This window comes from Leucopleurus acutus (assembly GCF_964270905.1).
Source record: "Leucopleurus acutus genome assembly, chromosome: 21".
NCBI classification, from domain to species: Eukaryota; Metazoa; Chordata; class Mammalia; order Artiodactyla; family Delphinidae; genus Leucopleurus; species Leucopleurus acutus.
This window is the reverse complement of record NC_139163.1, coordinates 27,592,840-27,607,068: the sequence shown is the minus strand read 5'-3', so window position 1 is coordinate 27,607,068 and position 14,229 is coordinate 27,592,840. Positions and strand designations below refer to the sequence as shown.

The window sequence follows — 14,229 nt, the reverse complement described above, 5'->3', positions numbered from 1 at the left end:
TCGTATCTGGCAAAAAGGGAAGAAAATTTAAAAGAAGGAAATCCCCAAATTGGAACATGACCTAGATCTTTCAGGAAGCGACTGCTCCATAGAGCTGTTGCCAAATGCTATTTTAATCAAACCAAACCTTCACTGGATCTCTCTCCTGAGAGCACAGCTAGTTTCACCAAGAGCACCCTGGCGAAGTACCAGCTAGAAGCATAGAGTGATGTTGGCATCATCTAACTAGACTGCTGTTCATTGATTCCCGCAGAGATAGTAAAATGCTATTCCTTTTTGTTGACATGAGTAGCCACTCTCTGTCTAAAAGGGCAGAATACGTCCCAGTGCTGGGCTCTTAGAAACATACCCCTTTCCCACTGATGTGTAAATACACCTCATTCACCTCTATGATTTCACAGGCTTCACTCTTTTTCCATCACGAAGCTTAGTCATTGTAGCCATCAAGAGTCTCTGATCACGTCTGACAGACATCTTAATATGCATATTACAGAGGCAGAGAATGCTAGAAAAACTCATGCTTAAGTAGGAAAGGGAATAGGGGAACGAATAGATTGAACAGAAAGGAAAGGCTTACACAGCATTTTAAACTCATGAGGGGATTTAACAGAGCTCTCAACCTTCAGTGCTGAACATATTCTAAACCTCACTGTTTCCCTATCCGTTTGATTTCCACTGTTGGAAAATGTAAACAGAATATCCACTAAACTGCACATGTGAGACTAAAACCACACATGGCCAATGTCCAAAGAAGGGTTTCATTCAGTAATTAAAGCAATTTCCTGAACCTCGGCTTGACTGGCTCCAAGGAAAGAACTATGCTTTGGGACTTCCCAAGTACATATGCGTTTATGATGGTGAATTTTATGTGCCAACCCAACTGGGCCATGAGGTGCCCAAATATTTGGTCAAACATTAGTCTGTGAGGGTGTTTTCAGATGAGACCAACATTGAAATGGACAGGCTGAGAAAAGCAGATTGCCCTCCATAATGTGGGTGGGTCACATCTAATCAGCTGAAGTCCTGATCCTTCCCAAGTAAGAGAGACTTCTCCTGCCTGAAAGCCTCTGAACTGGGCCATTGGCTCTTCCTGGTTCTACAGCAGCCTGCCAGCCTTTGGACTTGAACTGGGACATTGGTTCTGCAGATTCTGGACTTGCCAGCCTCTATAATAACATGAACCAATTTCTCATAATAAATCTCTTTACATATGTATGTATGTATGTGCGTATGTTTATAGCCTGTATCTTACATACGTATCCTATTGGTTCTGTTTCTCTGGAGAACCCTGATGAATACAATATCTCAGATTTTAAAATTGGGATCTAGACTGGTCACTATCCTCTTAGTGCTGGTAATTCCTTTTAGCCCTAAACATAACTCTTACTCAACTAAAAAATAACTATCTATTGCAATACAAGTGCAAATGAATAATATTTACATATTTGATAACAATTCTTTCTCACATTAGGAGCTAACCATTGTCTGTCTTCAATCAGTAACTCTAAGTGTCAGTCAACCAAGGCTGAAGCTTGACATTCATAGAATTTTCCCCAAGCTCAAGCTCAGTTGCTGGTTGTTAGGAAAGGTTATTACTATGGTCATCTAAAATTCAACCAGTACTTTCTTATTTCTAATATTTCAAAAGTGTCTAATGATCATCTAAACTATAATCAGTAGCCACATAGTTATACCGTCAACAGCTTTTTAGAAGATATATGAGATTAGAGTCCTAACTACAGTCCTAATCAATGGGAAAATATGTTTACAAACATGTTAAAAATAGTCATACCTTAAAGGTATATTTCAGATAAATCTGGTGGTAGTCAAGGGTGGCCAGAGACACATTTCCTTAAACTTCTTGCTAATGAATTTATGTTGTTTCCTTACATTTGAAAAGACTGGAATAGACACTTCATCAAAAAACATAGATGAATGACCAATAAACAAATGAAAATTTGCTCAATATCATTAGCCATTACAGAAATGCAAATTAAAATCACAAATCTACTTACTCATTAGAATGACTTACTTTAAAAAGACCAATACCAAGTGTTGGCAAAGATGTTGGAACAATTAGCACAGTTACATCTTAGTGGTAAAAATTTAAATGATTACAGCTACTGTGAAAAGTTTCTTATAAAGTTAAATATCTAATTATGATATGACCCACCAATCCCACTTCTAGGTATTTGCCCAAAAGAAACAAAAATACACGTCCACACAAAGATCTGTACACAAGGGTTCATAGAAGCTTTGTTCATGGTAGCCCCCAAATGGTAACAACCCTATGTCCGTCAGCTCATGAAAGGATAAACAAATTGTGGTAGATCCATCAAATGGAGTACTACTTACGAATAAGAAAGAACTAGTTACTGATAGAGGTAACAGCATGGAGGAACGTCAAAAGCATTATGTCAAGTGAAAGAAAGTAGAAGGTGGTTGGGGTAGGAGGAAAGGACTGACTGCAAAAGAACATGAGGAGACTTTTGGGATTAATGGAAATGTTCTCTGTCTTATTTGTGATGGTGTATACAACCGTACATGTTTGTCAAAATTCATCCAACTGCACAATTAAAATGGGTGGACTGTATCATATGTAAATTAGACATCAATAAAGCTGATTTTAAAAAAATGTTTCCTTACATTTAGGAAGGGGACGGGATGTATTTATTCGAGAGCAGGCCCTTTCATCACTGAGACTGGTGGGTAAGTTCCCTTTAATTACAGACCCTTGTATTGTATCTGACACACGCAGGCTACTCAGCAGTAGTACCAGCAAACAAAGGAACTATGGGCTATGAGAAAGTGCTTCTTTCAATGTTTCAATGTATTAACCATTTAGACTTATTTTGAAAATACGACTGTTTGTAGAGGCATGCTTTCAAGCACAGCTAGTCATATTGATACAGAAAAATAAATGCAACTTAGATGTTTCCTTCATACCATAATCTTCCCAAATAAAAAGGACACATATTCCTGAAAAGATGACACACTATTGAACTACACTGTTTCTTTTTTGCTGGATGTTTTCCAAGAAGGCAACCTGGTTCTAGAGAATACGTATGCCCTGAATCTCCTGTTTTTGAAGGATCTAAGAAAAATCAAATACACCTTAGCAGAGTGGGCAAGTAGAGAAGGAATTGATATTTACTGAGCACCTATTCTGTTCCATGAAATATTCAAATACACTATTTTATCACTGAGCCTTGACAATAACCAAAAATAGGTACCTTTTTGGTACTTACAGTCAGAGAAGTTAAGCAGCTAAATGACTTGCCCAAGACCACGAAGCTAGTATAGGACAGCACCAAATTAAAACCAATCTCTATGTGGCTCTATTTGACCCTCCCATACTTTCATAACCAGGCAGACAGTCACTTGAAGATGGCTGTAATGTAATCTCGGGAATAAAGCAAAGGCTTGGGAGTTCTGAAATGAGCATTCTATTTCCTGCCTTGCCAGACCAATTTGATACAAAACCCACCCACCTCCTCAGTGCCATATTTTCCCCCCATTTGTAAGGCAACAGTCACAACACGTCCCTTTGTTCCAGAACCATGGTCCCTGAGGACCACGAAACACTTGATAGTGCTGTAAAATTCCTGGGAGAAATACAAGCATATGGTGATCTGTATCAGAATTTCACCAAACCTAAAAATGCTGGCCCCTAAAAGAAAAGACTTGCTAAGCTCAGAAGTCTAACTCATTTTCTTTCATCATGTATCTTCAGATCGTATCCGGTTACGTCCATCATAAACATACGCATTTGTGGAACTGACAGTGATAACGATGTTTAAAATGACCCCACCTCTACTAAACATCTCTTTGTCTACTTTTCGACACTTTTCACCCATATTCTCTTTGCTCTGGGAGATTTTGTTTTCTGTGAACTTATTTCACCGAATTAACGGTCATGGCATTTCTTTTCCTATGCTGGACAGACACAGAAGACGTGCAACAGAAGGTGTTACCTAGGATGCAGAGACCATCTGTGCAGTTCTCGGATTCCTGGCTTAGGCCTTCGCAGAATTTGCCCCCATTTCTTGGGGCTGGGGCTGTGCACTCGCGGATCCGCAGATGCTCGCACTCTGGGCTGCAGACTGACCACTCTCCCCACACCTCCCAGCTCCCGTCCACTTCAAAGGGAAACAGAGGGAACCATCGTTAGAATGAATCTGGCAGCTGTTGGGAGACTCACCCCAGGGCCGCTGTTGTTCTTAGAGCTGGATTTTAAACCGTCACCACCACCACAAAAACAAAATAATATATGTGTTTATCTTCTCTCCGTGGTTTCTTTCCTAAAGAGACAGGCTAACAAAAGCAGTGGCGTAATTCTCTTGCTATTTCAGGATGAGACCAATTTACTGAATTTGGGCAAATATTTGAATTACCCATGCCCTTGGGTTAGCTAATAATGCTATTATCCATTCTTTCCCCATCGTTCATGCCCAAATGCATCTTAGATGGACAGATACACTATGTGCAGGAACCACTGGCAATCACCGCTTCCTTGTGGGTTGATGGTTTAGAACAGAGAGCAGAATAAATGCTCTTCAAGTCCTAAAAGCCCCTCATTAATAAAAAGTTAAACCCATATATACTGACAGTATTAAACTGAAACAGGTCAGCCAAACCCCAAGATGCCAAGACTTACACAAATAGAATTTCTTGGGTCGTGCATTGCTGCTGTACGTAGAAACGAACAAACTGAAACTAATTCTCCTAGAAAACCACCCTAGAGATTATGGCAGCCGTTGGAGACAAGTGTCCCACTATCTCCCAGGAAAAGGCCAACCATGCTTACGTGGGTTACTGAAGACACTGCCATTTTTAATCGAGAGCAGCTAGTCAAGAGCAGGGTACAATACAATTACTGAACTTGAAGCAAAATGTCTGAGTCCTTATCTTGGTTCTGTCAACTTCTGGGTGGAGCACCCCTAAGTAAGCACTTAGCCTGACTTCACTATTTCTGTCAACTGGGGGTCGTAAAAATCACAACACTGAGCTAAACGACATTACCTGTATACATGTATCTTGCACAGTACCTGGCACATAGTAAACACTCAATAAATGTATACTGAATGCAAATTCAAAACAAAGCTGAAGCATATGCTGCTGGTGAGAGCCTGGCCTTAGCTTTGAGTGGAACTAGACTCGCCATTTTAAAGACACGAGTCTCTGGTCCAGTGTCCTTGGAGCTAATGGTTGATCATGCATGTGAGACCCAGGATCAATTCATTTCTCAGTGGGAGGATATGCTTTTCATTCAGAAAGTCATCTTCCACCTCAGCTACTCCTCATTGTATAAATCGGGTGAGAGCCAGTAAGATGAGCAAAAGAACTTACAAAAGTTCTTATAAAAGTTCTTCTTACCATATTTGGGAAATGAAGCCTTTCTCTACTCGGAGAGGAAGGCAAGCGGAGCCCACATTCGAAATGGAAACTGCTGTGATACAATCTCTGCCAATTATATTGCCAATAAATACAAAGGTAAAACTGATGAGGTTAGTTGACTGGTGACTGATGATAAAAGGTCAAGGATTTGGTACCTGTTTTGTGCTCATAGACAACTCACTTAATCCCTATTATACAGATGAATGCTACAAAATGGGAGAACCCGAGGAGAGAAGGGGATGGCTTGGCCCAATCAAACACTGGTAGTATAAAAATACGTCAAAACATTTGGCTTATTGATGGTGAGTGTCTAGGGTCATCTGAGTATTAAGAAAAAAATTATGCCCCCAAACAGAGGTATTTCACCCATGTTCTTGCTATTACAATGAGTTCCACCTTAGCACTTTGGACAAAGGTTCCACTCGAAGAACTTGGAAGATGGTAACTTTGGAAAGGAAGGTTCTACTGAAAGCTTCATACCAGCCCAATAATGTTGGTGGATCCGAAGGGAAAAGGGAATCTACATATATCTCACCAGGACAAAGAGAGGTGCAGGTTATTTTCTGCACTGACATTCCCTCACAGAAGGCTCCACCATTGAGAGGAGCTGGGTTGGTGCAGGTCCGGGAACGTTTCTGCCATCCTCTACCACAGCGAACATTGCAGGCTGACCACTCTGTCCAGGAAGACCAGCCTCCATTCACTGAGAGAGAAAAATGGGGAGGGGAGAAAAAAAAAGCAAGAGGTATTTACTGATTGCCTACTATGTGCAAGCCACTTGTGAGTTGTGTTGTGAGTTGAGTACCAAGAGACTGGCGGGGACCCTCCCCCGGCTGCGCCATCGTGAGGCAACAGTAGGGCTGATCTAGTCTCCACCCCTCAGTCTACTCTTCTGATACAGGAGGGATACAGAGAATTTGCATTGCAAGGAAATGATGAACCATAGGAAGAACTCATCAACGTATCTCTAAAGCACTTGAAAATCCGGAGTATAAGAAGAAAATGCCAGCATTTGAATTTCTATTAACTTTAAATGCTTCAAAAATAAATCCCAGGGCTCTTCTATTGTGGAAGGGAGTGCCTTTACTTCAATAGCTGGGAATTTCATTTATACAATACCTGAGATATTCAGCAAATAGTCATGTTTGTTTTTGGTGGATTTCATATGCCAGGAGAGGAGGTGCCGACAGCAGGTCTGGGGAAGATGGGGGTGGGTGGATGTTGGGTTTGCGAAGAGTGGGAAGCAGAAGTTGCCCACCTCATTTCGTTTCAAATATAAACACAATGGAAGAAAACAAACAACTTTTTAAATTATTTTGAAAAGAGATCGAAAATGTCACTGACTATCTCCAGAAGTCCAATTCTGGATGAAAGAGAAACAGGCATCTGCCTTCACCTGTCAAAGGGGTGAGGCAGGAGAGAACGCTATAATGGATAACCCCCAAAGTCCTTTCCGTTCTAAACAGTGAAAGCTTTAATGAAATGCACCTCCCTCTACCTCTTTGCTTTCTGTCCTCTCTATCCATTCCTGGCCTTTGGGTTGGTCTTACCATAAACCACCACTGTGGCTGACAGGCTCCTCCTCTTGGCTACGATGTTGGCCGCCATGCATGTATAATTTCCGGAGTCCGAGAGCCGCGCCTGCCGGATGATGAGGTTGTGGTCTGCCCTGGTGTCAATGTTCTCATCTTGTTCAGAGTCAATGGGCTCCTCGTTTTTCAGCCATTCCACCTATCAGAAGACAGCAACGTTCATAAGTCATTAAAAAAAAAGAACTTTCCTGGAGTTGGAAGATGAGCAGTTTGGGCATATGGGAGAGAGCTGTACCTAACGTTCAGAGGAGCAACAATGATTTTTAAAAATCTTTATTCCATATCCCATCCTTTTTGGTATTCTCAGGACATAAACACTCAAGCTACTAAACTGGAGGCCGGAAGAGAACGTAAATATCCTATTGACTTTGACCTATTTTCTAAAAATGCAGTGGGAGAGAGGAAAGACTGTAATTAGGTCATTTCATTATATTTCATTGTGTTACAACTCTGACGACGACGATGATGATATTTTAATAACTGGCCCAAAATGGAGCTCAGAAAAATCAACACATATATGTAGACTTTGTAATTTGTGCGGAGAGGATATTATGTTGTCAGACAGCGTTTGAAGTCAATATGTTTCCATTTAAACACATTTTAACAAACGTGCGATGGTGTCTAAAGGCCAGTGTCACACAGATTTGGGTAATCATAGGCACATAAATGAAACTCAGATCTCAATATTCCCTGCTTTTGGGGATATGTTTCTTTGGTGATCATTTATGTTACTACTTCAGTGATTCAGCAGACATTTAGGTCGGATCAGGCACCCCAGACATCTAAGCCTGTCTCCCTTCCAAAGGAGCTCACTTTTCACATCCTCTGAGCGTAGGCTAGTCCCATCTTTGGTTTGTTTTCTCTAGCTTGCTCCTAGAGAACCTATTTCCCTCTTTCCATCTCCACCCTAATCCTATCCTTGGTCCGAAGTTCTCTTTCCTTGGACACCTGAGGAAGACCCAGATGAGACCTTCTACTCCCTGGATTCTCATTCTCCCCACAGCTGGGCTGCACCATCCCTGCATCTCTTATTTCATCAAGCAGACCAGTCTTCCCAGACCTAACTGCCTTCCTTCCCCATTTTGTCCTTTGCTACCCCATCTAAACAACGTCTCCACTCTCTCATGCCATCTCGGTAGCACCAGACGCAGCTCTTGTTTGACAATAACCATTTAGCTCTAGTTATCAGTACGTGTTATACACAGGAATTTAACAGACACATCAAAACGGTAATTCGGGGCTTCCCTGGTGGCACAGTGGTTGGAGAGTCCGCCTGCCGATGCAGGGGACACGGGTGCGTGCCCCGGTCCAGGGAGAACCCACATGCCGCGGAGCGGCTGGGCCCGTGAGCCATGGCCGCTGAGCCTGCGCATCCGGAGCCTGTGCTCCGCAACGGGAGAGGCCACAGCAGTGAGAGGTCCGAATACAGCAAAAAAACAAACAATAATAATATGATGATCTGAGGGATACTGATCTGAATCACTCAAGCTCTCGTATCAGTTGATGATAAAATGCCATCCAAGATAAGACAGAGAAAACACATGCTAATTAAACAATCGAATAGTCTATACCACTAATAAAAAAACTGAACAATAATAAATGACATTTTTCTACCCAAAGAGCAAAGATTAAAGTTACACAAGCATACACAGACACACACATACATATAGTATTATTATTATTTTTTTTTTTGCTGAACTTAAAGAGCATGGGGCATTTCTGTTATTGCTGCTCTACGATTATCTCCTTTCTGGGACGACACTAGTAGCCTCTTAACTACCTGGTCTGTCTGGTGCTTCCATTCCTGCCTCTACAGTCGATTCTCCACAAAGGGATCAGGTAGTATCACTTTCTGGGTCCAAATCCTTCAACAGCCTTGAACCCCACTAAGAACAAAATTGCACATCCTTACCGTGGCTAACAAAGCCCATCTTGGTCTGGCCCAGAGTTAATTCCCCACCTTAGATTCCCTAAGTAACCTCTGCACAGTCTACTCCAGCCCTACTGGTCTCCTTCCTGTTCGAGAAAACTCAAAGCCAGTTCCAACCTCAGGACCTTAACACCTGCTGATCCCTCCACCCGGAAGGCCTTTCCTGCAAGTATCCCTACGGTTCAACCCTACTTTTCATTCAGGTCTCTAATCAAATATTTCCTCCTTAGAGAGGTCTTGTCTAACAATCCTTTCTAGTATAGCAATGCCCTTTCACTCCCGGTGTCCTGCTTTAATTTTCTTCCTAATATTATCTCCATCTAATAGGCTTAAAGATAGTAAAAGCCTTCTGTTCTTGTAATTGTGATCCCAGGAATTTACCAAAGGAAATTATTAGGGCTACAAACAAGGATTTAAACAAAATAAACTATTTTTTGTAGCAATAAAGAATGAAAGAAAAAAAAAGTATGCCAAAGCTACAGGCCAAATAACAGACCTTTGTTTAAATAAATGATTCAGTAATAAAATATAATATTATATAGCACTAAAAGTCTTGATTTCCACTAGTGAAAGCACTGAAAATGCTCATAATATATGGAAGAGTCAAAATGCAAAACTGTTCATTGTTATCATAAATTTGTAAAAGCAACAACAAAAAAGAAATCACAAATATACATACACTTAAAAAATGGTTGGAAGAAAATGCAGTATGTTTGCAGAGGTTTTTAAGAGAAGACTTGGGGTAACTGTTGTTTTTCTTCTTGGTGGTTAACCGTGGAACATTCAAGGAAGAAGTATTTAGTAATCGGAAAAAATCACTTTAGCTTAAAAAAACTCCTTTACTTATGTAGCACAGTGGTATTCAAATTTATATTTAACCATAGACTGTTTCCTCAATTTAAAGCTTATGTGATCATAGGATAGATACGATATGTATCATATGGTATCGCTTATATATGGAATGTAAAAAATGATACAAATGAACTTATATACAAAGCAGAAATAGACCTACAGACACAGAAAACAGACTTATGTTTACCAAAGCGGAAAGGGTGGGAGAGCAATAAATTAGGAGTTTGGGATTAACAGATACACACTACTATATACATAAAATAGATAACTAACAAGGACCTACTGTATAGCACAGGGAACTCTACTCAATATTTTGTAATAACCTGTAAGGGAAAAGAATCTAAAAAAAGAATATATATATATATATATATATCTGAATCACTTTGCTGTATACTTGAAACTAACACAACATTATAAATCAACTATACTTCAATGAATAAATTAAATAAATAAATAAAAATAAAGCTTTCCAGAAAGCCCCAAGTGAAAAACAGATAAATAAGGAAAGTTCTTACAACAGGTGCAGAAGTGAGGGTATTGGAGTTACAGAAATGAGGGGCCCTAAGCTGCAATGGCCCACACCCAGGGCCACTGTTTGTAAAATTCCAGGAGAGGTAATTCACATCCTTCCCTGTCTATGTCAATCATGCCCAATGGAGATGTTCAGCGCACCTGTACCATCATATAAGTTGACCGTGCCATACAGTCTACCGCCACCCACCTACATGTGTACTATGAACACGTACAACGGTCTGCTACCTGGTCTCCCCAGATCATAGCTTGAAAACCATCAATACAGGATGAATGAGGTATCCCAGGTGCATACACATTCTGGTCTACTTGGTGTTCACGCTGTCATGACTCAAGTCCATCAACCCAACTATGTCTATAAACAATCGGCACATTAGGAGACACCTAACTGCGGGGCTGTTTTTTATTTGTAAACTAATAGTTTATCCATTTAACGGATGGCAGGATCTTTATGAGAAAATCAGTTTGGTATTTTCTGGGCTTATAAAAGTGACAAATTGCTCTTCGATTTATGCTTTTGTCACTTAGAGAAATGTTAAAACATTTTTGATGAGCTAAGTGCTCCTAATGTAGAATAGTTTAATAAATAATAGAAAAAAGCATTCCTACAGCAGCAGTTGCAAACGCGAATGTTCCTAGGGGCCAGGGAGGTAACGTAAACTACTGAAGTGGAGCTGGGGGCAAACATCCACGTGCGTTGCTTGCACACTAAAGACAAGGGGCTATTCTTCGTGCCCACGAAGGAATGAGCTCACGTTCATTTTTCTTAAAAAATGTTACTTTCTTTCTCCTTTTGTTTCCCCACTTTAGATAGAGACACGAGTATTTTTAAAAATTAATGATTGTGTAAGGAAAAATGACCGTGAACTCATTTTTGCTTTAAAATTTCTGTTGCTTGTAATGTATCACAGTGGTCTTCACATTTACGGAGTATGCAGCTTCAGTATCAGGATGTAAGGCGACCTGGTGCTGATAATGACAAAAATGTAGATCCCATGCTTTGTGCAAATAAATATGCAGTCACCAGTTGGGTTCACACTCCTGTGACTAGTGTAACCAGATCCTTCCATCTTTCTTGAGAAGCCACGGCTGTGTATTTTCATGTACTATTTCTTGATTCTAACATGATGGCTCATACATTACAAAATATATTGTGAGGGTCAAACAAAACATATCCGTGAACTCCCTCTTCTCTAGATACTCCAACACACCAGCTTTCTGGCCCTTTGTGAGCGTTATCACAAAGAGGAGCTCAATGTCCTTCACTGAAGTTAATTCCTTTCGGTAAGTCCGCTTCCCCCATCATCCTAGAATGTTCCGGTTCATATGTATCAGGGCCCATTCTCAATGCTTTCTCATGTCAAGCACCTAAGAATTTTTGAACTTATATACAGTATCCTACAAGTATCATAAGGGCATGAATACTGAGTTCAGAAATGATTTTATAAGAGGTTGTCAACACAGGAAAGCCCCCATTAAGCTCTTAACGAAAGCAATTCACATTTTCAAATTAGCATTATGGGACGATACAGTGATCACCTGAGGCCAAAGGACAATTTTTTTTTATCACTGATCCAAATGACCTCATACTAACAGGTCATCTCTTTGACAGAGAAGCTTAACTTTCTGGAACGTCATGGGAGGCATTCACGCCCTGAGAGGAAAAGAATTCTTCATCTGGTTTCTACTTATTTAGTTTAGATGGATAATCCCAGTTAGGAGTGTGGGAAGAAACCAGCTACTTAGAGGTAATGAGCTAATGGATTTTCAGGATGCATGAGTTCATTAGCATAGTGTTATGTGCAGATGGTCTGCAATTTGTAGATTTTTCCAGTTTATAAACAAATCTGGAAAAGCAGACCATCAAAGACAATTAGATTTCATGCCCAGCAGCAGGTTCCTGATCAGTCATTCTGGTTAGCTGGGGACAGAAGGTATGTAATTGACGACCCTGTAGATTTCCTCAACAATAGGCAGCATGGTGTAATTGGATGGGAGGCAGCCTCCTCTGGAAGAGCGATGCTTCATGGGAGATTATCTTATCTGAGACATGGGTTACATTTGAAAATCTCTGCATGAGTCCTGACATTTCGCTTCTTCTGACCTTTTGTCAAAGACCTCCTGTGCAGGTATACACATAAACTCTACACCTAAAGGTTTATTTCCATCAGACACATGTCAGGTTCTAATGCCCCTGTTCTTGTTCTTAATATTCCATAAGAGCATGAGAAGGTGAGTGCTGTTATTAATCATTTAGGAATGTAAAAGCTAGATGAGAAAGAGAAAGCCACTTTAATAGGCCAGCTCTCTTCCCATACAGGATCCCAAGCCTGTTGTCTTTTGAATTCTAGATAGTATCAAGCTGGAACTCTCTCTCCCCTCCTATCCCACAGAAAATGCTAATGGGGGCCATTTGTTGGTATCATCTAACAAGTGTTCTTATCTCCCCCACCCCCAATTCCAGTCCTCTTGGGATTTGCTAGATGAAATATAAAATTGAGTTGCTCATATATATTAAAGATGTAACCTCAGATTTCTGACTTTAGAAGCTTCTCAATTCATCTACTCATTGCTTGGGGTCATTTTCTTCTTGCACAACTCAGTGGCAAGCTCCTTAAGAACAAAAACAGTATTTTAAAATGTTCCTGTATCTTGCACAGAACCTTCTTCTGAGGATATGCAATGACACCTGTTGAATAAATTTTTTAGCCCAAATTGATATACCTGCAAGTTTAGAGACTGGTGTGATACACATACACACGTACAATACGACTTCAAACTGCATTTTAGGGGTTGGACCAAGGTAGGGGATACTATTCTTTGCTTTAAATTCCAGGATCAAGCATAGATATGATCTAGAAGACAGACATTTTTAGCGTAGTTGTTCTTAACTATAATCTGGGAATCACTAATATTTCATAATGGCTAAAAAGGGTCTCATGTTGAATTTCATGTATTTGCTCAAGATATGAGCTATGTAAGAGTAATAAATGCTTTTTCTCCTCACTACAACTAAGAATGGCTTGGGAAGGCAACCTTGTCTGATAGGACAGGGTGGAGAGACAGGGCTACACAAAGGTGTACGAGAGAGGTCGAGCTAGGGAAACACTGGACAGTCACCATTCACAATGTGGTCATTCCCTACAGAACCTCTCAAACTTTTTTGTAAAGTTACCACCTTACCAAATAACAAGTGTGATTGGATTTCTGCGGGAAAACAAGAGAAGGCTGTAGCACGCATTCTAGCTGTTGGGGACTAACCAGAGATGGTACACAAGGACACAGGGGTGGGTAGGAGGGGACCAGGCAGAAGCAAAGGTGGGGCTCCATAGGACCCTGGGGAAGCCCCTGACTTCCACACCCTAGGACATGAGTCTAACCAATGTTTCTTATTTACTTAAAGTCACATCATGAATTTTGATCAAATGAGTATTTCCCAGCCTAAAAAATGAGACCTAGCATTTCTTGTATACTCACTATGGGCCAAGTACTCTTTTAAAAAAACACTGTACATCTGTTAATTAATTTCACTCTTAAAATGTCTCTATGAGGTCGACACCATTTTCATTACCCCCATTTTGCAAATAAAAAAAGATGTTAAGTACTTTGCCAAAGTCATATATTATATATAGTTAATGGTAGAGCCAGAATTTGAATCCAAGTTTCAACTCCAAGTCTTGCTTTTTTTTTGGCCAAACATCACGGCATGTGGGATCTTAGTTCCCTGACCAGTGATGGAACCCGCACCCCTGCCTTGGAAGCGCAGAGTCTTAACCACTGGACCGCCAGGGAAGTCCCTCCAAGTCTTGCTTTTAACCACTGTGTTCAGCCATCCGTATCATTTGCCAGATTTGGGTGGAATGACTCTGTGCCATTTGCAAAATTACATTAAACATAATTTTGAAAACGTTATTTGGGGATTTTACA

The 14,229-nt window shown here is 40.5% G+C and overlaps 1 protein-coding gene across 3 annotated transcripts in view; it reads right to left on the bottom strand.

Moving 5' to 3' along the window:
• UNC5D (unc-5 netrin receptor D) overlaps window positions 1-14,229 on the bottom strand; it is a gene marked incomplete at its 3' end in the record, with an annotated part of 590,911 nt that overhangs the window by 108,302 nt on the left and 468,380 nt on the right. For 2 of the 3 annotated variants that reach the window (XM_082863648.1, XM_082863647.1), the window contains exons 5-7: window positions 6,948-7,128; window positions 5,933-6,100; window positions 3,975-4,139 (exon numbers count right to left, since the gene is read on the bottom strand). In XM_082863648.1, the coding sequence (XP_082719774.1) occupies window positions 3,975-4,139; window positions 5,933-6,100; window positions 6,948-7,128 (514 nt within the window). The remainder of the gene's footprint in view (window positions 1-3,974; window positions 4,140-5,932; window positions 6,101-6,947; window positions 7,129-14,229) is intronic. The other variant, XM_082863649.1, reaches the window with a different exon arrangement.